The sequence below is a fragment of the Copadichromis virginalis genome, unplaced genomic scaffold, assembly GCF_057382275.1.
Source record: "Copadichromis virginalis isolate Kocher_CV1m ecotype Utaka unplaced genomic scaffold, C_Virginalis_male_GT1.1 unmapped_scaffold_1, whole genome shotgun sequence".
NCBI lineage: Eukaryota > Metazoa > Chordata > Actinopteri > Cichliformes > Cichlidae > Copadichromis > Copadichromis virginalis.
In genome coordinates this window covers 9,035,627-9,059,213 of record NW_028188589.1, presented here as the reverse complement: position 1 = coordinate 9,059,213, position 23,587 = coordinate 9,035,627, and the positions used below count along the sequence as shown (strand labels likewise).

The window sequence follows — 23,587 nt, the reverse complement described above, 5'->3', positions numbered from 1 at the left end:
CGCCGACCACCAACTCCCCGCCACAGCGGGCATCTTTGTAGTTTTTCTCTGGGGGTTGCCGGTGGTGTAATCACCTTTACCGGCAGGCCCCGACTCGCCAGGTCAGCCGTTGCCTCCTCCACCGTGTTGTAGGTTTTCGCTCCTTCTTTGAAAAAAACCTTAAGGCGCGCTGAGTAGAGGGTCCTAAACCGTACATTCTTCTCTTTTAGGACCTTTCGTGCCTCTGCATACTCCTTCCTCATAGCCATGATCTCAGGGGGGTAATCGTGGTCGAGGTTGATCTTGCTGGAATTCAGCATAAAACCTTTCTTTTGCCAAGCGAGCCTCAGCACTTCTTCTTTAACCGTGAAGCACAGGAATTTTACCAGGATCGATCTGGGTTGGGAGCCGTCCGGAGGGAGTAATGATAACACTCTGTGTGCTCTCTGAATTTGTAACGGTGTTGATGGTGGGATGGCGAGATTCTCCCGGAGTAGCTTCTCCACAAAGTGGGCCATAGATGGAGCTCCCGATTCTTCTCCCTCCGGCACCCTGTACAGTCTGAGCGACTCCCTCCTCGAGTAAGCCTCCAGTGATGTTAGTTTTGTTTGAAACTTTTCCTGCATGCTTTCTTCCATCTCTAAAGTTAGAAATATCCTGTCTCAGAGTGACGCTGAAAAACTAGTTCATGCATTTATTACTTCCAGGCTGGACTATTGTAATTCATTATTATCAGGATGTCCAAAAAACTCCCTGAAAAGCCTTCAGTTAATCCAAAATGCTGCAGCAAGAGTCCTGACAGGGACTAGAAAGAGAGAGCAGATTTCTCCTGTATTGGCTTCCCTTCATTGGCTTCCTGTTAAATCCAGAATTGAATTCAAAATCCTGCTCCTCACATACAAGGTCTTAAATAATCAGGCCCCATCTTATCTTAATGACCTTGTAGTACCATATCACCCCATTAGAGCACTTCGCTCTCACACTGCAGGCCTACTTGTTGTTCCTAGAGTATTTGAAAGTAGAATGGGAGGCAGAGCCTTCAGTTTTCAGGCCCCTCTTCTGTGGAACCAGCTTCCAGTTTGGATTCAGGAGACAGACACTATCTCTACTTTTAAGATTAATCTCATATTTCCATTAAAAGTGTTGAATTTGACTGTTTGATGTTCTTTATGATCTCTGGCACCAGTTCATCTGTAGGCTGAGCTCAATCCATCCATTTAGTGAAATGATGTTTAAAGGTCTCCTTGTTCTGTGAGCGTGCACAGATCCTGAAGCAGAAAGCCTGGGTTACAGAGAAATGATCATCACTGTGATGATGCTCATCATCTCTGACTGGGATTTGAGGTTTTGTCAAAGCAGCAAAGAAAGCCTGGCTATGTTGGACTGGGTGTGGCAGCAGCTCCCAGTTTGAGTTCAGGAGACAGACACCCTCTCTACTTTGAAGATCAGCTTCAAACTTTCCTTTTTGCTAAAGCATATAGTTAGGGCTGGGCCAGGTGACCCTGAATCCTCCCTTAGTTATGCTGCAATAGACGTAGGCTGCCGGGGATTCCCATGATGCATTGAGTTTTTCCTTTCCAGTCACCTTTCTCACTCACTATGTGTTAACAGACCTCTCTGCATTGAATCATATGTGTTATTAACCTCTGTCTCTCTTCCACAGCATGTCTTTATCCTGTCTTCCTTCTCTCACTCCAACCAATCACAGCAAATGGCCCCGCCCCTCCCTGAGCCTGGTTCTGCCAGAGGTTTCTTTCTGTTAAAAGGGAGTTTTTCCTTCCCACTGTCGCCAAAGTGCTTGTTCATAGGGGGTCATGTGATTGTTGGGTTTTTTTCTGTATTTATGAAGTGCCTTGAGGTGACTTTTGTTGTGATTTGGCGCTATATAAATAAAATTGAATTGCATTGTTAGTATCTCAGACAAAATCTCGTCTGTGTTCTGGAGCTTATCTTTGTGTTCTGCAACCCTGGTTTCCACATCATTAAGCCGCGCATTGGCTTTATCCAACTCACCCCTTATTTCCACCAGTTGCGCTTTCGTGTCTTTTCGAAATTCTTTCACCTCTTTCCCAACGCCTCTCAGTTCTTTCAGTATCAGCGTCAAACTTGCTGGGTCAACCTCATCTTCTGTCCCAGAATCCTCGCGGCTAGGAGTGGGAGAGTGGCCTCGGCTAGCCCTATAGGGGCTAACGTTAGCCCCTTCTGTTAGCTGCACATTGCCATCTTCCACGTTTTCAAACGTTAACTTCTTAGCTATTTTGTTCTTTCTGGACATCATTTAAACCCCTTTTTCCTCTTTATGTGCACTTAGATAGTGTATTAATTTACTTGGGGCAGTTTTAATAAGTTTCAGTCGAGAGCTCTCGTACTAGGTGTCCATCCCCACGAGCGCCGGAACCGGAAGCCTTGAATAAAATGTTTAATTGGTTCATTTAAAAAAAACAAAATGTCAATTGATCTGACCTCAGAGTATTTAGTTTACAGTTTAAACTTTGTAGTCCAGCAGACAGAATCTTCACTCCTGAATCCTGCACATTTTTGATACTCAGGTCCAGCTCTGTCAGAGTAGAGGACTGAGAGCTGAGCATTGAGGACACAGCTTCACAGTTTTCCGCTAGAAGTTCACAGACGTTGAGTCTGAAAATGAAAACATGAACAAAGACTGATGTTAAAGTGTAATCAGGGTGCAATAACTAATCTTATATTTTAAGAATCCTTGTTGTTTTATGCTGAGCAGATGTGGTACGAAACAACAGTAAATTGATCAAGTTTACCTCTACTGTTTAAATTGCTGGATTTATTTTCTCAGTTAAAAACAAAACAAAACAAACAAACAAAAGAAAAAAGAATACAAATCGGTCAGACCTCAGAATATTCAGTTTGGCGTGTGGGCTCTCCACTGCAGCAGACAGAAGCTTTACTGCTGAAGCCTTCAGGCTGTCGGTACTCAAGTCCAGCTCTCTCAGACTACAGGACTGGGAGCTGACCACTGACAACAAATCTGTACAGACTTCCTCTGACAGCTTACAGCTGCTCAGCCTGAAAAAAATAACAAGAACAACAAAACAATAATATTTATTATCAAATAAAATCTCTTTATATGTTGAATCTAAGTAATCAAATGTGTACAAATGAGTACACTACAATGCACAATTAAATAAAAAAATGTTCAAGAATTTAAGTGTAACAGAAGAAAAATATTTCAAATTAAACACAATTATTCCAATGTATGTAAATGGAAACCAGTGAAGACCAGGTTGATTTAGTGACAGTAGTTCAGTGTCTGCTGGCACAGGCCTGTGAGTACTGCAGTATTACACTTACTACAGTACTGCTGGTCACTTTATTAATTCTAATATGTGTGATTACTGTAAATGTAGTTATAAATAATGTATCACATCCTGGACTCTCGTTTCATTTTCTGTCTAAAAGCTGCTTTGGCTCATTCCCCTTTAAAGCCCCGCTCTCCCTAACTTTATTTTGATTGGATGATTTCATAAAGCACGCTGAAGGGCAGTAGCCAGTTATCATGAGCTCCATCTCCTCAACCTTCTGGTTTAGAAATTATAAGAAACTGTATACCTCATAAAAACCCGTCTTGATCCATGCTCAATCATCCAGGTTAGTAAATCCCAAAAGTTGATTCTGTTCATCTGGACGTAGCGCTTTCAGTGGGAGAAACATTTCGTCACTCATCCAGGTGACTTCGTCAGTCTCAGCTGACTTCTGGTTTCCAACCCTATAAAAAGTACATTTGCATAATGACTGAAACCAGCCCACTGAAGGAACAATAAGGCTGGGAGGTCAGTTCCTTGACCATTAGGTTTGAGTCATTATGCAGATGTACTCTTTATAAGATTGGGGAAAGCTGCAGTCAGCTGAGCCTGAAGAAGTCATCTTGATGAGTGACAAAATGTTTCTCCCGCTGAGAGCGCTACGTCCAGATGAACAGAATCAAACTTTGGGGGCTCATAAAATCATGATTAGAAATCTTCTCAGATGTATTTTTACATTTTAGATCCACAGCAACAAAGTTCACAGCAGGATGTCTCTGTTCAGTAATTATTATGCCCATTACCTGCAAACTGTGAGGTACGCAGGTAATGTCAGGTAAACACTAGCTGTCTGAAACTGTTCCTGTTAAATGTGTGTATAAAGGAAATAAGCTGAAATACAGAGACTGGGTGGATCTGTGCTTTGACTTTGACACCAAAAATTTCTTCCTGTTAAAAGGGAGTTTTTCCTTCCCACTGTCGCCAAAGTGTTTGCTCATAGGGGGTCATATGATTGTTGGGTTTTTCTCTGTATCTATTACTGTACGATCTACTGTACAATATAAAGCGCATTGAGGTGACTGTTGTGATTTGGCGCTATATAAATAAAATTGAATTGAATTGAATTACATCCCATTTCAGGTACCTAGAACCTGAACCTTCTCTGGAAACCTGGGACGCTGGCGGGTTTCTCTTGCTTACCTATCTGCTCATCCTCTTTCTTTCTGCTCGCATGATGATTTCCTGGTTGAGTTTGTAAAGACTTTTGCTCAGGACCTTCTTGCTGTGCGGCAACAGTGCTAACCACCGTCCGCTGTATGTTTTTCAGTCATTAAATCAAACCATGAAAGATCAACTTGCTTCTCGTGATGAACCTGTCTGTTTTCGATTCCACACCAGGGTCTGCCCACTGGAAAGTTCAGGGATAAGGGTGGAGGATACTCACACAAACATAAAAACCCAGATTGCAACTCCAACTCTCTGTTCTAGTTAACCAGACCTTTCAGGCTCTTGTTCAATTAGAACCTCATGGAGTCTGAGTTAGCGAGACAGTTAAACATCCCTCTATGCCCCCTTAATCCGCCCATTCCCACTAAGTCATTAAATAACCGAGTGTCCCCTCACATAACTCAGCGCACAGAGCCTGTCACCCCTGGCAATCACAAGAAAACACTTACCTTTTTTGCTTTTCATGCACCTCACAAACCACTCATACTCGGGTTTCCTTGGCTAGAATTACATAACCCCCACTTAGACTGGTCAGGTCAGAGGGTAATCAGTTAGAGTCTGTTCTGTCATTCAAATTGCCTTGTTTCTGCCCGTCCACCGGAACCTGTGGAACCATCAACCAACACTGAGACTGTTTTAGATCTCTCCTCTGTGCCCACCAAATGTCATGATCTTCAGGAAGTATTTAGCAAAAGTAAAGCGCTTTCACTGCCACCTCACAAACCACAGGACAGCACCATAGAACTACTCTCTGGCTCCACCCGGCCTTCTAGCTGGCTGTATAACCTGCTTAGACCTGAGTGTGCGGCTATGGAAAAGTACATTAAGGAATCCCTCGGTGCAGGCATAATCCAACGATTGTCATCTCAAGTTGGAACTTCTTTTTTGTGGGGAAAAAGGATGGCTCTCTCTGGCCATGCATTTACTTCAGGGGCCTCAGTGATATTACCATCAAGAATAAGTACCTATTACCTCATTAGCTCTGCTTTCAGGCCATTTCACAGTGCCACTGGGTTTACAAAACCCCACATCCGCAACGCTTACCACTTTTTCCAGATCAATCAGGGAGACAAGTGGAAGACCGTTTTAAACATGCCATTGGGGGACTACGAGTATTTGGTCATGCCGCCTGGGTTAACTAATGCTCCCGCAATGTTTCAAGATTAGTTAACGATGTCCTCCGGGAATTCCTTGACAGGTTCGTATTGGTGTATCTGGATGATATCCTCATTTTTCCCAAAACCTGCGAGGAACATCAGTCTCATGTCCATGCTATTTTTCCAACGTTTGCTGGAGAATAAACCTTATGTCAAAGCAAAAAAGTGTGAATTCCATTCCTCATCAATAACTTTTTTCAGTTACATTTTGGCACGGGGGCAGGTGAAGACGGATCTGGCAAATGTGAAAGCTTTAACAGAGTGGCCTACCCCTTGTACCCATTGTAGATTCAAGAAGCATCTCCAATGGGTTTTGGGAATAGCAAATTTTTATAGACTGTTCATTTTCAACTATAGTCAGGTAGCTGCACCACTCAAGTCTCAGCATGCATCTGGTCCCCCAAAGCTGAAACTGCATTCACCAAACTTAAGTATCTGTTCACCACGGCACCTTTTTGGTTCACCCTGATCACAGTTGTCATTGCAAAGGTGGACACATCAGAAATTGGAGAAGGGAGAGGTAAATGATGCCAAGTGAAAGAGAATGCTTTGGGGGGGGGGGGGTCATGCTGCTGTCATGGTCTGTGTGAGCGGCGGTGGTTTCCCACTAGACTCTGGTTTCTGCCTTTGGGTGAAGCCTGGTCAGCCTGTCCACTGTCCACACCTGACAGTAATCTACTAGGCTGAATATAACATCAGCACTCCCAATAACTCTGCTAACCTCCTAATCCTCGGATCATCTACTCACCCTTGCAGTTCAGTCACGTTTTCCTGGATGCTGGTCTTCTTGATTCACTCACAGCCACATTAATGCCTTTCGTCTCTTAGACTTACTGGACCACTTTGCCTGGATTCAAAGCTAACAAGTACTCACCCAGACCTCACCACCTGCCTTCCCCAAGTTGCTTTCCAATTACTGACAAGTAAATGGTAAATGGACTGATTCTTATATAGCGTTTTTCTACTCTCCCGGAGTACTCACAGCGCTCTATACAACATGCCACATCCACCCAATCACACCCATTCTCACAAACACTTTATCTGAACTTAGTGCTTTCTAAGTACATTCACGCACATTCATACTCTGATGGATGCATCGGAGAGCAAGTTGGGGTTAGTATCTTGCCCAAGGATACTTGACATGCAGACTGGAGGAGCCAGGGATCGAACCACCAACCTTCTGATCAGTAGGTCAGATCAGACCAGCTTTACCTCCTGAGCTACAGAAACCCCAAATAAGACATTGAAGATAACCTCGTTCACTTACTGTAACCTCCACCAGTGATCTTTCTGATGCTGCTCTACCTCTGTTACAGTGACTCAGATTACCATCAACCAAGACCCATTTCCGGAAACCTACCATAGAGCCCACTTCATGCTCACAGCTTCAAGTGCTTGACTTCCGCCATAGTTCACAGTTCATGTTAAAAAATTCCAAGTGTCAAGTTCCTGTGTGTAAATAAAGCCTTCACGTCTAGTAATATTCAGTTCCTTCACCTTTGTCTGTATTTGGGGTTCACCATGTTGTTCTGGCCACACCGAGGTAACAGATTTATATTTGAAAAACAGAGAGACATGGGGGATTGCAATAAAGATGAGACACAAACCAGACCTTAAAATAAGAACATCTGAAAACGATGTAGGTGCAGTCTGGTAGCTCAAGTATTTGCTTTAAAAAACAGAGCTAGACTCCTGGTTGTTGGAGACAAGTGAACAACTTGAGGATAATAAACCTGTCAGAGGGGCTGAAGGATCAGAGCTCATGTTCTTATAGGCTGGATCTGGATTGTGCTTTGATTCGAGTTGAAGACAAAAATATTTCAGAAATGCTGACATGTCCTGCTGGAGAGAAATATTTAAAGTATCATGACTATTTTAGTGACTATTTTTTAATTTTTCTAAAGTGGTAGTGTTCTTTGAACTGAGCACCTCTGATTTATTTCCCATGATTTTAAGAATGAAGCGATGAGTTCATGTTTACTCACAAAGCTTTGTTGGAGGCTTTGACCACTGGCAGCAGCCTCAGAAGAGCCTCCTCTGAAGCAGAGTATTTCTTCAGGTCAAACACATCCAGATCTTCTTCTGATGACAGTAAGATGAAGACCAGAGCTGACCACTGAGCAGGAGACAGTTTACCTGTGGAGAGACGTCCTGATCTCAGGGACTGTTGGATCTCCTCCACTAGAGAACGATCATTCAGTTCATTCAGACAGTGGAACAGATTGATGCTTTTCTCTGCAGACAGATTCTCACTGAGCTTCTTCTTGATGTACTGGACTGTTTCCTGATTGGTCTGTGAGCTACTTCCTGTCTGTGTCAGCAGACCTCGTAGGAGAGTCTGATTGGTCTGCAGGGAAAGACCCAGGAGGAAGCGGAGGAACAAGTCCAGGTGTCCATTTGGTCTCTGTAAGGCCTTGTTCACAGCATTCTGGTAGAAGTGTTTCTCTGCAGATTCTCTTGTTTCAGACTTCTTGGAGGTTGTCTGTTGTTCTTCCAGCAGATTGAGTCCAGAGTTGATGAAGGTCAGATGGACATGAAGAGCAGCCAGAAACTCCTGAACACTCAGATGGATGAAGCAGAACACCTTGTCCTGGTACAGTCCACTTTCCTCTTTAAAGATCTGTGTGAACACTCCTGAGTACACTGAGGCTGCTCTGATATCGATGCCACACTCTGTCAGGTCTGATTCATAGAAGATCAGGTTTCCTTTCTGCAGCTGATCAAAAGCCAGTTTTCCCAGAGACTCCATCATCTTCCTGCTCTCTGAACTCCAGTGTGCATCTGTCTCAGCTCCTCCATCATACTTGACCTTCTTCACTTTGGCCTGAACCACCAGGAAGTGGATGTACATCTCAGTCAAGGTCTTGGGCAGCTGTCCTCCCTCTCTGGTTTTCAGGACACGCTCCAGAACTGTAGTAGTGATCCAGCAGAAGACTGGGATGTGACACATGATGTGGAGGCTTCGTGATGTCTTGATGTGGGAGATGATCCTGCTGGCCTGCTCCTCATCTCTGAATCTCTTCCTGAAGTACTCCTCCTTCTGTGGGTCAGTGAACCCTCTGACCTCTGTCACCATGCCGACACAGTCAGGAGGGATCTGATTGGCTGCTGCAGGTCGTGTGGTTATCCAGAGGCGAGCAGAGGGAAGCAGTTTCCCCCTGATGAGGTTTATCAGCAGCACATCCACTGAGGTGGACTTTCTAGGGTCAGTTAGGATTGTAGTTTTGTGGAAGTCCAGAGGAAGTCGACACTCATCCAGACCATCAAAGATGAACACAACCTGGAAGTCTTCAAAGCTGCAGATTCCTGCTTCTTTGGTTTCAGTAAAGAAGTGATGAACAAGTCCCACCAAGCTGAACTTTTCCTCTTTCAGCACATTCAGCTCTCTGAAAGTGAATGGAAATATGAACTGGATGTCCTGGTTGGCTTTGTCTTCAGCCCAGTCCAGGCTGTATTTCTGTGTTAAGACTGTTTTCCCAATGCCAGCCACTCCCTTTGTCAGCACTGATTTGATTGGTTCATCTCTTCCAGGTGTGTCTTTAAAGATGTCTTCTTGTCTGATTGTTGTTTCAGGTCTGTGTGGTTTCCTGGATGCTGTTTCAATCTGTCTGACCTCATGTTCATCATTGACCTCTGCAGTCCCTCCCTCTGTGATGTAGAGCTCTGTGTAGATCTGATTCAGAAGGGTTGGTTTTCCTGCTTTAGCGATGCCCTCAAACACACGCTGGAACTTCTTCTTCAGCTTAGACTTAAGTTTAGGCTGACACTTCTGAAGAGCATCTGAATCAAAAAAAGGAAAAAAGAAGGAAAAATACAAATCTGGTCTGAAGGAGCTATGTGACGTACTTTGTCCTTTGTTGAGCCTATCATACGTTTTAGTTTTTAATATACTTATTCTACCAGAAAACCAGAAAAAAGGGGCTACAGGAATTCCTAAATGTAATTCCTGAAAACAGCCACATTAAATGTTTTGAACCTACACATCTGTATTGCTTTGCAGCTTTTCATATGTACCTGATGCCAACATGTGCAGGCTAAACAGGTTTCTGCTTTCTGTGCCTCTTCTCCAAACTTTGTCACCAAAAATAACAACACTGCTATGTTATTTAAATAAGCATCTGAGAGAGATTCAGTAATTCACATTTAATTCTTGTCGTAAATTACAATGGCGAAAGATAATGTAAACCCTTTCTGGCCACACTAAACATGTTCCTTCTCGTTTGGCTCTTGGCGAAGGCAGTCGCACTTTTCTCCTCTTCTCCTTCCCCTTATCTTCCCTGCTTAGCCTCTTGTGTCTTTGTCTTGTCTCATGTGTATTTCACTTCCCTGGAACACTCTCTCACAGTCTGTGTCTAAAAACCTAAAAGAGAATTATGGATTTGATCAACTGGTCTCTGAATGCTATTGACACCCTTTTCTCAACGAGTTGTCTGGGCTCGGGAGAGCCCGAGTGCCCTGGAGGGACTTTCCCTGCCGGATACACGATGGACGAGTGGCAGACATGGAGGATCGTGTGCCTGGCGGGACTGTCGATCGAGGACGCTGAAGATATGTACCTATTCGGAACCATGATAACAGGGTTCTTGCTGATCGGAGCTGGCTTGGCCCTGGTTTATCGGAGAATTAAGAAAGCGGAACCGGCTGTTCAAACCCCCACAAGGCTGCTCGCTGGGATTGAAAGGATGGGACGAGGTGCGGCTTCTCAGAAAGGGCTCAGTGAATGCAGCATGGTTAAGAGCTTGGAGGCGCTAACGGCTGCAGTGAAGGCTCAGAATAACACCTCTGAGTGTATATTGGATTACATCAAGGAAGAATCCACTCGGAACAACACCTTGGGGCGGAAGCTGGATTACATCGCGGATCAGTTGGCTGCGGTCGTGAAGTCTCAGAATCTGCTCTGTGAGCAAAAGCCTGAAAAGACCACAGAATTGAAGGTAAATAACATAATTGAGAGGCTCGCAGCTATCCAGCGGGAGATTGAGAGACCAGTGTCGGTGTCGGAGTGTTAAAAACAGCTTGAAATTCTCATGAGTTGTTTGTAAAAGAAAAATCACAAATCATATAATGCGGCTACCCCTTCGGCGCCAGCTGTGGGCTCAAGGCCTGAGCTGAACAAAAACTCCCTGATAACGACTGTGTTGAGTCTGTTCCTTCCCATTCCATGCAAGGCCACCTGGGTTGGCTGGTAGACTGTTTACTTAGCCTGATAGGGCGGAGGACACTGTCTCAGCTGAACTATGGACACGCACACACATACATTTACACTGATAAGCACTCACACATCCCCCCTCCCCTTCCAATGCCTTCGATGCTTGTTGCCTCCTGGGAACACGAGGCGGGTCTGGGCCCACGCCGGAGAGTCGGCGCAGTGGCAGGATGGCTGCTGTGTTGCCTGGGATTACTCCTTATCCCCTAACCAACCTTGTTGTTGGTCACGTGCTCTATAATGTTGTACTGTGGACATTTATGTGCTTTCTGTGCAGAGGAGTTTTTGTGTTTCCTGTTCTCATGCTGTCCTCCTGTAGCCCAGCATGAGCAGAGGTCTCTTTTTTCCCCTTGTACTTTCCCATTGTAGTGTAGATTTCAGTGTTTTTTCTATAATGCAACGTTCTCTGACTTGTATCCCCATGTGATGTCTGTGTTGTGTGTGTATGGTCGGGGGGCGGGTTCATTCCACTGCAGGGCAACCTGACACTGCAGGTGATGAATAAAATTTGAACTTGAACTTGATTATATAAAAATGTGGCATTTAAGTCAAATGACTCATGCTTTTCTTCTTTAAGGCAATCAGTTTGCATGGTTTTTAAAAGTAAAGAACACTTGTGTTTAATTAAATACAGCTCACATTAGATCTAAGTAGTTTCACAGGTTTATGATGTCCATGTAGTTTAGAAAATACATTTGCAGGCATGTAACAAATCCAAACATTCGTCGTAGAATGACGTTCTTGCCCTCTCCTTTTTCTTACAGTGAATTCTGAGGTTTCACTTTCACATCTCAACAAACTGCAAGGTGACCATTTTTATTCATGGTATATGATGCATGACCTCACCTTGTTGAGCAGATGGATCAGAGTATAAACATAGCTGAGAGAAAAGAAAAGGATCTTTGATCTGAAGATGCTTGATTGTTATCTTGCATGCTTCGTCTCCTTTTTTCCTCACTGTGTCGATCAAGCTGCGTGCCTTGTCTGCTCTGGCTAGGTTCTTCTCCAGTATCGATTCTTTCTCCAACTCATTTAAGACAGTGTCACATACGAGGGCCTCAAGCAGCTGTGTGAGGATTTCTGTTGTTACCCTCCAGACAAAGGCTGACCGCACACTGGCAAGCTCCTCCTCTACAGAAACAAGAAAGAGACATAAACATGGTTCTCAGTCGACATCATGTGAAAAATATTCTAACTTTGTTGAATTAACACTTCATCATCTCATCAACAAATACTAAATTTTAGGATGTGTGGGGTTAAAATTATGCCAGCTTAAAATGAAACTGAAGAAAATATTGAAACTGAAAAATAATATTGTAACCGATACACAGATGATCTGTATTGCTATACAGACGGGCAAGTATACAGGTATACTATGAACAAATATACATATATAAAGATGAAGCACTGTGAGGTAAACAGATCTACAGAGTGCTATGAAAATATCTACAGTAGTGGAAGCGTAGCTCTCTGAACAGACTATAACAGTGTAGGCACTATAACAGAGACTACACCATGTCAGTGTCCTAAAACTACAGCAGTAACCAACGTGGTGAATGTTGATAATGAAAGGATCATGGTCACTGGGAGGAGGAGTGTAGAAGGGTTAGGTGAGTGGATGGAAAGGCTCAGCGGGGACTGAGTTCAGTAGGGTGACAGCTGTGGGGAAGAAGCTGTTCCTAAACCTGCTGGTTTTAGTCTGAAGGCTCCTGTAGCGCCTCCTGGAGGGGAGGAGGAGCTGGAAGAGTTTATTGGCAGTATGAGAGGAGTCCGAGAATGATGCATACTCGGCGTAGACATCTCTTCTTGCGGACATCCTCAATGCCAGGAAGTGGAATCCCTGTGATGTGTTGGGCGCTGCAGTGCCTTGCGGTCAGCAGCAGAGCAGTTCCCACACCAGACTGTGACACAGTTGGTCAGGATGCTCTCTATCACACAGCGGTGGAAGTTGATTCTTCTTCAGTATCCTAAAGAAAAAGAGGCCCTGATGGGCCTTCTTGACCAGGCTGGAGGTGTTAGTTGACCAGGACAGATTCTCAGAGATGTGGATTCCCAAGAACTTGAAGCTGGAGACCCGTCCAAGGATGGAGTTGGATGCATACTAAGGTCTGCAGTCATAGAGGAACGGGCTCAGCACACAGCCCTGTGGAGTGCCAGTGTGAGTGTGACAGTGGTAGAGCTGTTATGGCCTGACCTAACATGCTGAGGTCTGTTGGTCAGAAAGTCCATGAGCCATGATCCAGGTACAGATGGAGTTGTTGAGTCCAAGATCCACACGTTTGGTGATCAGCTTGGAGGGAAGAACTGTACTGAATGCTGAGCTGAAGTCAACTAACAGTATTTTTGCATGAGTACTCTTGTTGTCCAGGTGTGAGAGTACACAGTGAAGAGCTGTGGATACAGCATCCTCTGTACTCCATTGATTTGATAGACAAATTGGTGAGGATCCAGTGTGGGGGGCAAGCATGCCCTGTAATGCATCAGGGCCAGCAGCTTTTTGAGCTTTGCTTTGTGTAATGTTATAAGTACTTGGATAATCCTCAGAGTCTCTGGACTTTTACTTAGAGATATTATATTCAGTCCTGTGGATAGTTATATACTTAAAAATATATTATCCTCTATGGTTACTCTGGTATGAATGACTCTGAATCACTTAATGGTAAATAACACACTATTTGCAAATTTGCAAACTGTGAAAGAATTCCAGATGACAAGTCTGTAGTTCGACATACAAATGACGACCTTTGACCTTCATCAGTTTTTATTTAATTGTGTCAGAGAAACTCAAACGTGCTCTTCATGCAGCTGAGTACATTCAGTGTTTAAAACGGAAGCTGTGCAGGTCTGAGATCAGCAGCTTTGTGAAACACCAAGCTGAGGTCCTGTTAATGCTGATATATAGTGACACAGTTACATTTCAATTTAATTCAATTTTATTCATATAGCGCCAAATCACAACAACAGTCACCTGAAGGTGCTTTATATTGTACAGTAGATCCTACAATAACAGATACAGAGAAAAACCCAACATTCATATGATACAGGGGTGATTAATCCTTTTGACTTTGTTTTTATCCATAAAACAGCTGCAGCTTTCACTACAGCACATGTGGTGCTTTAACCTTTGTACTGTTTGCATCAGTTCATTCTGCAGTTAACATGTGAACATGTTGGATGATCTGTCTGCTGTCACTGGGTGGTGCTGAGGTCTGAATCAGCTCCTGTAATCACAAAGAGAACTGAACCATCACAAACTGAAATATAAAGTTTATCTCAAATCTGAAATAGAGCTGATCCTTCTGTCCTCACACACCCAGGATCTGAAGTTCTTCAGCTCTGCTCACATACGAGCTGTTTATTTCTTAAAGCCGTATATACCAACAGATTTTCCAATATAATGTTAACCTTTGAGTTGTTGGTGCTTTGTGAATGTGAATCTGCATACATGAGCAGACGGAGCAGGTTTCAGTCCTGGTTCAGTCTGCTGCTGCACCGTGGTCACCAACATACAGAGGTATCATAACAAATATTAATGCTTTTTTCCATCTCAAAGGATGTAAGCTGTACTGCACATGTAACTTTGTGAACTTACATCAATAAGAATGATTCAGACTGTTTTATTTAACCTGAATATTTGAAACAAACTTAGTAAAAACAATACACAGAGTCAGTGCTAAAAATGTAATCCGAGGAAAAATGAAACACACATTTTAACTTAAGCTGCCAAGCAGAAGTATTTGGTTTGAGTACATAAATATTAGGCTTTGCTATTTAATCTGTAATTAATGATTAATGAGGGGTTACTGAAGTGCAAGCCTTTTTTAAAATATGTGTTAATATCCTTACAGATGTGGCAAAAGAGTGAAAACATGCTGCTGTTTGCACATATTGAATAATCAGCTCTGCACAGGAGCTGCAGCAGAGTGCAGCCTGTTGCTCTTACAGTGTAATACTCATAATAAAAGTACAGTAACTGTGGTTAGTTACTGACTGAGCAGCCCGGTGCGTTTCTGTTCATTTCGTTCACCTGCACGGGTTAGCTAAACAAACTTTACAAAACAAGTTTTCCCGACAGCCGAGTGCCCATCTTAGCTAGCTAGCTAAGGATGTTAGCTACAGATTAGCTTACAAACACCTTTCACTTACCAAAAATATTGTGGCGGCTCTCAGGTCCTTCTGTCAGGCAGACACTGAAGAACACCTGAGTCTGTCAGTTTGAAACAGTCGGTAAACGCTGGACCTCCTCTCAGCGTCCCCGCTCTATGTGCCGTTCAGAGATACGCAAGTTTCTTCATGACTGCGGCTGCTGCAGATATTAGGTCGTCCATGATTTCTACAGTCACTGGTCAGCAATATAATGTGCGCAAACATATGTGGCTCATATATGTGGCTCTGAAGCCCCGCCCCTCAAGCGCACCCTCAGATGCCGAAGCAGTGCCAACTAATTGAAGCTGAAAAAATAACTGTACGTGGAAAAAAAACGATGTAAGTGTGAAAACCACATGAACAGTGAGTTTTTTCTTTAAATTTCTATATTTATGTTTTTTCACTATCATTTCACTTTCAATACATTTGCTTCAGTTTCAATATTTCTTCAGTTTCATTTTAAGGTGGCATCGTTTTAACCTCATATGTGGGTTCAAAGTACAAAAAAGTCCAGTTGTTTCTCTGCCAAACTCCTTAGACTGGAAGTTCTCATGTTATATTAATGTCCCACAGAAAGATTAAGGCAAAGATTAGGACAGGTTACAACTCGTGAATTTCATGTACTTGTCACAGTTACAAAAAAGAATCTGCCTGAAGTCTATACATCCATACGTCTCATCATACAAAGCACTGATCTCCTACCTGCTGATGGAGCTGCTTTGGCTGGCTGTTCTTTAGGTTCTTCCATCATCTTTCTATAAAAACACGAGAAGATGATTTTACCAAAAGAAACAGTGAACACAGTCTGGGTGTCACATCATATGAATTTGTGTCATGGTTTAGTGTACGGGCCACACACACTGAAACTGATCTGTGTGAAAGAACACATCGACGACATGTGAATGTAGTGATAACCTCATCATAATAGAGGTTTTTACTTTTTCACATATTTGTTCAGTATAATGATTAAATAATCTGACAATACAAACCTAAAATACTTTGTTCCCTGTCTGCGACTTTGTGCGTCTCTGCTGTTAGTGCTTAAAGGAAGTTTTAAACTTAAAATCCTTCCCCACATATGTGACTGTGGTCTCTGGGGCCATTATCCTGAAACACTGGGGCTCAGCCCTGAAAGCTTTGCTATCTTCACCTGATAACAGCAGCTGTTTAAAGTTATTGAGTTTGACAGGGAAGTGAATGTAAATGTGAGACACTGTGTGCTCACAGCTAAAGGCTGCAGTCAGCTGTGTCAGAGCGTCCAATGAGCCTTTAATAAACACTCAGAGCTCCATGTTGATGAAGCTGTCATGTGTGAGCTTGTGAGGCTCCTTTAAACTGGCTCTGCTCTGTCAGATGCTCACCTCTTCTTCACTGTCTCATCAATCTGCTGCACTCTTCATCTCCTCCTCTCTCTCTCTGCTGTCCTGTTTAAAAAAACAAACAAATCAGCGTTAGCCAATCAAACTCTGTGCAGATGCTGCAGCTACAGCTGATATGTCATTCAGCTGTTCATCAATCAGCTTCTGCTGCTGTTTATTCTGCTCTTACTCTGAACACGTGCAGATCTAGGAAGATTTTCTTGGGGTGTCAAAATCAAAGCGTTTGTTTTTTCAAACACACGTGCAGGTGTTTATATCACATATGGTTTAAATGATTCAAATGCAGTAAGTATACATGTTTCATATATCGTCTATAACTGAATTATGTTCTGTAGCCTACATAATGAAACACTTTAGTTGCATAAAACGTGAATTTTGATTTTATGTACTGTATATGTCACAGCATCGCAGTGTGGATGTGGAGAAGAGAGGACCCAAACGCAGGCCTCACAGGTGGTGAAGGCTGGTGTTTACGACAGAATGACAGAGTCTGAGATGGATGACTGACTGGAAGACCAGCTGAACAGAAACGACACATGTGGGACTGACAAAGACACTGAACTGGAGGACACTCAGGACTTACACAGGCTAATGATAATGATCAGGGTTCATATGCCTTTTTCAAGGTCAAATTCAAGCACTTCTTAAGCACTTTCAAGGTCCCTTTTCAAACTTTTCCAGCACATCCCTCCCTCACCGCCAAAAAAAATGCATGTTTCAATTCACATCACCTCAGTAAGACCACGTGAAAGTTAAGACAAATCATCCTAGGTGAACTTAAACACCTTTGTTCCCTTTTTGTTAAGAAATAGAAAAACACTCCACACAAAAATACTGCAAAAGGAAACTGTCGCCTTATATAAAGAGTGTATAAACTCAAAATGCACATGTCACTTAAAAATTAAGATGTGAACAAATCAACTTGTTAGATATTCTTCTCCTGTTGAAAAAAACCCCCAAAAAGAAATAAATAAGTCTTCTCATCAGATATTGATGCTTCTTTCCTGTGTGACAGAAAATAGGAGACAGATGTTTGTTTGTTTTTTAAGTTAATTCCCAATAAAGCTGTTTTACTGCTAACTACATTGCTGTCTGTATTATTGCTGAAGTCCTAAACGATCACCTTTAAAGTAGAGCTGGGCGATATGAGATTTTTTCATATCACGATATGTTTTTTTCATTTCAGGCGATAACGATATCTATCACGATATAAGCCAAATAACTATATTTGTAAGATTTAAATGTGCCGTTGCTCACAAGTAAAATGTGAAATAATCAGCAGCTTGTTTTTATTTAAATATTTATTTCCCATAATAAGTTCAACAGGGTAGATGTACTTAAGGAACATGAGACTTTTTCAGATAAATAAAGGCAAATATTGCAAACTACACAAAAGGCAGCCGCTAAAGCGTTTAAGTTTCAAAATAGAACAAACGAAACAGCCTAAATTGTCAATTCCACTTAGAAACAAAATATTAATTCTAAAAATAAATCTTAGTTTGTTTTACAGAAGAACAGACAAAACTGACTAACTTTTGTCAATATCAAATAAACTGAGAACTAAAAGGAAATTCTCAATCTCTCCTTGTTGTATAGCTGAGCTTTTCAAACAGTTTTAACAGTTACTTTAGTCTGACAAAAGCCGAATGACGAATTAGCGCTTCCAGTCAGAGACTGAGGCTACGTCCACACGTACACGGGTATTTTTGAAAACGGAGATTTTCCGTTTCCGTTTTAAAAAATAATCCCGTCCACACATAAAGGCAGAAATGAAGGAAAACGCTGCTATGAACATGCCAAAGCAGCAGGTGGCGCTAGATTCCTAACCGTGCAGAAATGTTGGCCAATCAGAAGTCTAGAAGCCTCGGTGGGAAAAAGTAAACAAAGCTGCGGCATAGAAGCAGAACCGAGTCGTATGTGTGGACGGACAGTAACTGTGTGTATATGTAAGCATTTAAACACTGCAGAGAGTAGAATTAACAGTATTGTAGAAATTCATTTCACCGAAACAATAACGTGGCGCACAGTGTGACGCATGCACCAGTTTATTGTATTTCCAGACTTGCTTTCGGCACAATTTACAGTGCACGCTACTCTGTTTTTTGTCAGACTTGAAATAGCCGAAATACCTTCACACTACGGAACTTCTATGGCTCTTCCGTTCGACAATCTCTCCGGCGTTGGAACCATCATCTGTTTTCTCTTCGGTCACGCTCGGTTGATTTTTCTAGTCGGCACACTCATTTCCTCCATTACCCGCTGGCTGCTTCCCAAACAAACACACGTGCGGCTACTTAGTTTGGATTGGCTGACCTTTTTTTTTTTTTAAGAGGACAAGAGCGGCGAGGTCTATCGCAATAGTTTAATTTTTCTATCGAGAAAAAGTTATATCGCGATACATATCGTTATCGTTCTATCGCCCAGCTCTACCTAGAAACCAGGTCAATGTGTCTGTAGGTTCAGTCATCCAGGTCATGTGATCTAAGGAGCTTGGAGAGAAAAGAGACGTCTTTAAGTTTCTGGAAGACGTTTCATCAGAGAAGCTTCTTCAGCTCTAAAACCAAACGGTGGAGAGTCCCAGATATTTAAACCTGAGAGGAAAAGAGACGCTCACCATTGATCATGTGATGAGTCACATGATCAATGGTGGGCCAACAATATAACAACAATGTAAACACTTATTTCAAGGAGGAAACTGAGAGCCTTTGCACCAGGAGCACAAACATCAGCTCCAGCAATGATCCACTGATGTGTTTTTATTCCATGTATGAATGTTGTTATTGACAGAGATGACGTTTGTGTGTCAGTGATGCAGTGACTGTTGTTGTTACCTGTACAGGCTGGTTAGACTCTATGAAACAGATCATACAGATCTCTGCATGTTAGAAGAGACTATTAAAGGTCATGAATGAGACAAAGGCAGGGAGGCGTCCTTTACAGCTAAACAGCAGAGTGAGAGAACAGCCAGCACCTCTACATTTATCACATTATACAGCACATGTATGATACTGACAGGGATGAGAAGAATTTAGTGATTCTGATCCCATCATTGATATTACTTATTGATTCTCAGTAGCTCTGCTCTGACAGTCACCACCATCACTGAGCAGCATATCAAAGACATTTGTGCACATTAACTGCATGTTGTGGCTCAAATGTTTGTGCATGTTGGAGGCATTTCCTCTTTGTTGTGATCAGTGTTGGTCATTACTCAAAACAGTCATTATTACACATATTACACAGAACACTTTAATTAAAAGTAATGGAGTACGTTACTTCATTACTCCTCATAACATTACTTTGATGTTAAAATGAACAAATGAGCATGTAACAACATAAAGCTGAGGTACAGCCCCACACACCAACACAGATCCTGATGAGGTCACGTGATGTTTCTCTGAGTGTTTATGAACACAAATCAAAGATGAAACAGCACAAAGACACTTCAAAGTGATTCTACTGTAGAAACATGAACAGGTAGAAACCTGCAGCCTGACTGCTCATCACTTTGTTACCTGTTCAAGTTCAGCAGCAGCAGCTCACTTTATCACGGTGCTGGTCTGGGGTCAGTGTTTACTCAGCTTTAACTAGTAATGTGACGTTCTGTATCGAGGCTTCGAAGCGTGTGTCGAGTAATGGAGGGGGCGTTTCCGCGAAGCGCGTATCCAGGCTTGCTTCATTTATGGGAGGAGCTGAAAATGATGACGTCCGAAGCCTCGCTGCCCGGCTGTACCACGTGACTGGTTCAGGAAGCGGTTCGAACTTTGCCGCGAGCTATGACAGCGATATAAACCCCTCAGACAAAATGTGGGCGTTTGATGGAGAGTTGCGGTTAGTGAGAGTTAGAGACAGTTTAGAAAAAAAAAATCGCCTACGACCTGCCACAGTGGAGAAACTGTTTCTTTTTAACAAAAACCAATGATGTGTCCCCTAAACACTAATCACTGTCCTTGCCTCAATGTTACAAAAGCACAACCACTGTCCACACCTCACCTCACAGTATATGATCATTTCCATTTTAGGCATTTCCAAATAATCATGTTCCATACTGCCAGTATAAATATACACAGTACACTGCATCACTACAATATACATGTTTTACACACTCCTTTTGTTGTTGACATTTACAGGCTGTGTGCAAAAAGGCCACACTCTTCAAATTCATGCCAACTAATATTTTTACGTCCAGTAGGTGTCCTGCTAGAGCAAATGAAGCTTCAAGAAGCTTCGCGTTGGGGTGAACCAATTGGATGAAAAGCTTCAGTGCTTCATGAGGCTTCATCTGCCCATCACTAGCTTTAACCTCACTCTGGGTTCTTGGCTAGCCTAGCTTTAGCTTAGTGTTAGCATGCTGTGTGCTAGCTTAGCGTCAGAGCTCTGCAGGTGTCTCGTGTGTAAACATTAATCACAGTGACAGTAAAGGAGGTAAAGGGCTGTGACGTCATCACGTACGCTGCGTCCTCTGTGGGCTCTGAGTGAACTCAAAGTACAAACTACAAGTACACAAACACGAACGTAGCTCAGAGTGGCGGACACACTCGGCCTCGTTGGTCCAGCTGTGAGTCCGTTACCGTGAACTATGGAGCGGCAGATTTGTGCTGAACTAAGCTGCACACAGCTGATGTTAGCCAGGAAACATTACACACTGACTTTAATGGAGAGACCGGAAATACAAACACACACAGTTTGTTGTGTGAAGAAATCAAACACGAGCTGAACAAACAGTAAAGTTCCTAAAGACAAACTGTTAAAGGAGGAAACAAAGCAAACTTACAGTTTCTTCACACACCAACAACAAGCTCCACTCCACACCTGGACACTAAACACGGACACACAGGTGAGCTGCTTCCTGGAAGGAGGCGGGGCTCCACCTGAAACTCAGCACAGGTGGGAGGGGCTCAGCTCTGTGTGTGCTGATGTGTTAACTTTAAAAATATGCCGTCTGACTGCTCAGACTGAGTCAGAGTAAAGTTCACATGCTGACGTGTGGAGACATGAAACCTTGTTGTAGCTGCAGGTGTGAACACACTGATCCCAGATCAGCTCTGCTGTATTTGTAACATGAACATTTCTGCTGCAAAGCTTCAAATGTTCAGCATGTTTCTCTCTTTCCAGTCTATAGATCCAGTCACACTTTCTACCTTCACCTGTGCAGTAAAGACTGAGAGCAGAGCTGAAAGCAAGCGTCCAATCAGTGAGCAGCATCAACACCTGAGCTTCATTCAGACTCTGTTATTGAAGATGTTGTTGGTACAAAGTTCATCTGCTGCTCACATGAATCCATGAAAGATTTATTTCACTGAATGTTTCTTCAAAGCTCATTTCAACCTGTTGAAGTCATGAATGAAAGTGCAGACTGAGAGTGGATCACATGATGTTTGAGGTGTGTCATGTGACATGTTCAGTATTGTCACACATGTCTAGATTGTCCCTGATATCATAACTGCTCAAACACTGATGATTATATTTGAAGAATTATTCCTGATGGCAGCAAAGTTTGAATGGAGCTCTCTGTCTGTGCTGATTTGTCGCCCTCTGGAGGTCAAAGCACAAACTGCATGATGTCACTGTAACCACCACAGAGACAGGAAGTGTTTTTATGACTGAAACACTGAAATGATGCTAACGGCTGTCGTTAGGCTCACTGACAGCAGTGCTGATGTGTTCATGTCAAACACTGGCTCAGGTCAGACTCCTTCATCCTTCTCCAGCGTGAGGCCGCCCTCAGACCCACAGGAGCTCTGACCTTTGACCTCCTGACCCTAACCATTTTAGTCTTGTTGCATCTTTAAATGCAAATCCATCCAAACTGTAGCCGAGCAAAAGAAGCTGGAAGCTGTTCTATGAATGATGTTCATCCCAGAGTTTCTGTTAAACGCTGCTGCTGTGCTACATTTGTCATTTCCTGCTTTCACTACCATCCATGTCAAAGTGCTGAACTCATCTGATCACTTTAATGCAGTAAAGCAGGAGCTGTAAGTCTGACATTTATTTACTGTCATTACAAACACACACAGCTGGATTAGCATTCAGACAAAGGGCTGAAATAAAAATCAGCATTTGATTATTATTATTATATATCCTGTCTATCTGTCAGTGCTGAAGCAGACGTCACTGATCACATGACTCTGAGGGATGTTTCCAGCACTTTGCTGAATCTGAGCCATGAAGATTTAAGGCTCAGCTCTGAAGGCAAAGCAGGTCTGAGCCTGTGTTAGCAAGCTGTACCTAATAAAGTGGCAGCAAGGACTCAGTCAGTAATGATCAGAGCCAGCAGGGGGCAGCACAGAGAGGCGCTGTCAGAGAAGCAGGCTCACATCAGACTGGCCATATTCCATCATCTATACCTGAAATAATCATCAAACACACGCAGAGCAGAAACATGTGGAAACATCTGGAGCTCAGTCTCAGTTTGATCCCTCAGAGGTTTACCTCAGTCCTGCTCCTCTACTTCCTGTTTACAGCGCACATCATGCTGTGTACTGAGGGTCATGTGGTCAAATTGCTCGCTCTCTGTTACTCTGACAGAGAGCGAGCACAGTTATCCTAATGTGTGACATCACTTCTAACCACAGAGCATTCAGCTTTCACAGCAGCCAACATCCTGTCACACTGAGCATGTGCAAACACAGCAGCCAACATCCTGTCACACTGAGCATGTGCAAACACAGCAGCCAACATCCTGTCAAACTGAGCATGTGCAAACACAGCAGCCACCATCCTGTCACACTGAGCATGTGCAAACACAGCAGCCAACATCCTGTCACACTGAGCATGTGCAAACACAGCAGCCAACATCCTGTCAAACTGAGCATGTGCAAACACAGCAGCCAACATCCTGTCACACTGAGCATGTGCAAACACAGCAGCCAACATCCTGTCACACTGAGCATGTGCAAACACAGCAGCCAACATCCTGTCACACTGAGCATGTGCAAACACAGCAGCCAACATCCTGTCACACTGAGCATGTGCAAACAGAGCAGCCAACATCCTGTCAAACTGAGCATGTGCAAGCACAGCAGCCAACATCCTGTCACACTGAGCATGTGCAAGCACAGCAGCCAACATCCTGTCACACTGAGCATGTGCAAGCACAGCAGCCAACATCCTGTCAAACTGAGCATGTGCAAACAGAGCAGCCAACATCCTGTCACACTGAGCATGTGCAAACACAGCAGCCAACATCCTTTAATGATAGAACAAAATTCAGACATC

At 43.1% G+C, this 23,587-nt stretch overlaps 2 protein-coding genes across 5 annotated transcripts in view; one reads left to right on the top strand and one right to left on the bottom strand.

Annotated features, from left to right (window-relative positions):
* Positions 1 to 1,843: 1,843 nt before the first annotated feature.
* LOC146679770 (protein NLRC3-like) overlaps positions 1,844 to 23,587 on the bottom strand; it is a 182,663-nt gene continuing 160,919 nt past the window's right edge. For 2 of the 4 annotated variants that reach the window (XM_085450134.1, XM_085450135.1), the window contains 4 exons: positions 16,352 to 16,414; positions 15,693 to 15,745; positions 11,691 to 11,975; positions 7,567 to 9,418 (listed from right to left, as the gene is read on the bottom strand). In XM_085450134.1, the coding sequence (XP_085306260.1) occupies positions 7,620 to 9,418; positions 11,691 to 11,975; positions 15,693 to 15,741 (2,133 nt within the window). In that variant the 5' untranslated portion in view covers positions 15,742 to 15,745; positions 16,352 to 16,414 and the 3' untranslated portion in view covers positions 7,567 to 7,619. Of the gene's footprint in view, positions 2,617 to 2,844; positions 3,019 to 7,566; positions 9,419 to 11,690; positions 11,976 to 15,692; positions 15,746 to 16,351; positions 16,415 to 21,143; positions 21,209 to 23,587 lie in introns of those variants that run through there. The other 2 variants (XM_085450137.1, XM_085450136.1) reach the window with 2 other exon arrangements.
* Positions 9,291 to 17,060, top strand: LOC146679772 (uncharacterized). Its single transcript, XM_085450159.1, has 2 exons — positions 9,291 to 11,650; positions 16,773 to 17,060. Exon 1 carries the CDS (start codon positions 10,012 to 10,014, stop codon positions 10,645 to 10,647), a length of 636 nt encoding a protein of 211 aa, XP_085306285.1. The 5' UTR covers positions 9,291 to 10,011; the 3' UTR covers positions 10,648 to 11,650; positions 16,773 to 17,060.

Excerpts from the sequence above, each read along its gene's own strand:
- LOC146679772 (XM_085450159.1), top strand. The coding sequence starts at position 10,012 with ATGGATTTGATCAACTGGTCTCTGAATGCTATTGACACCCTTTTCTCA.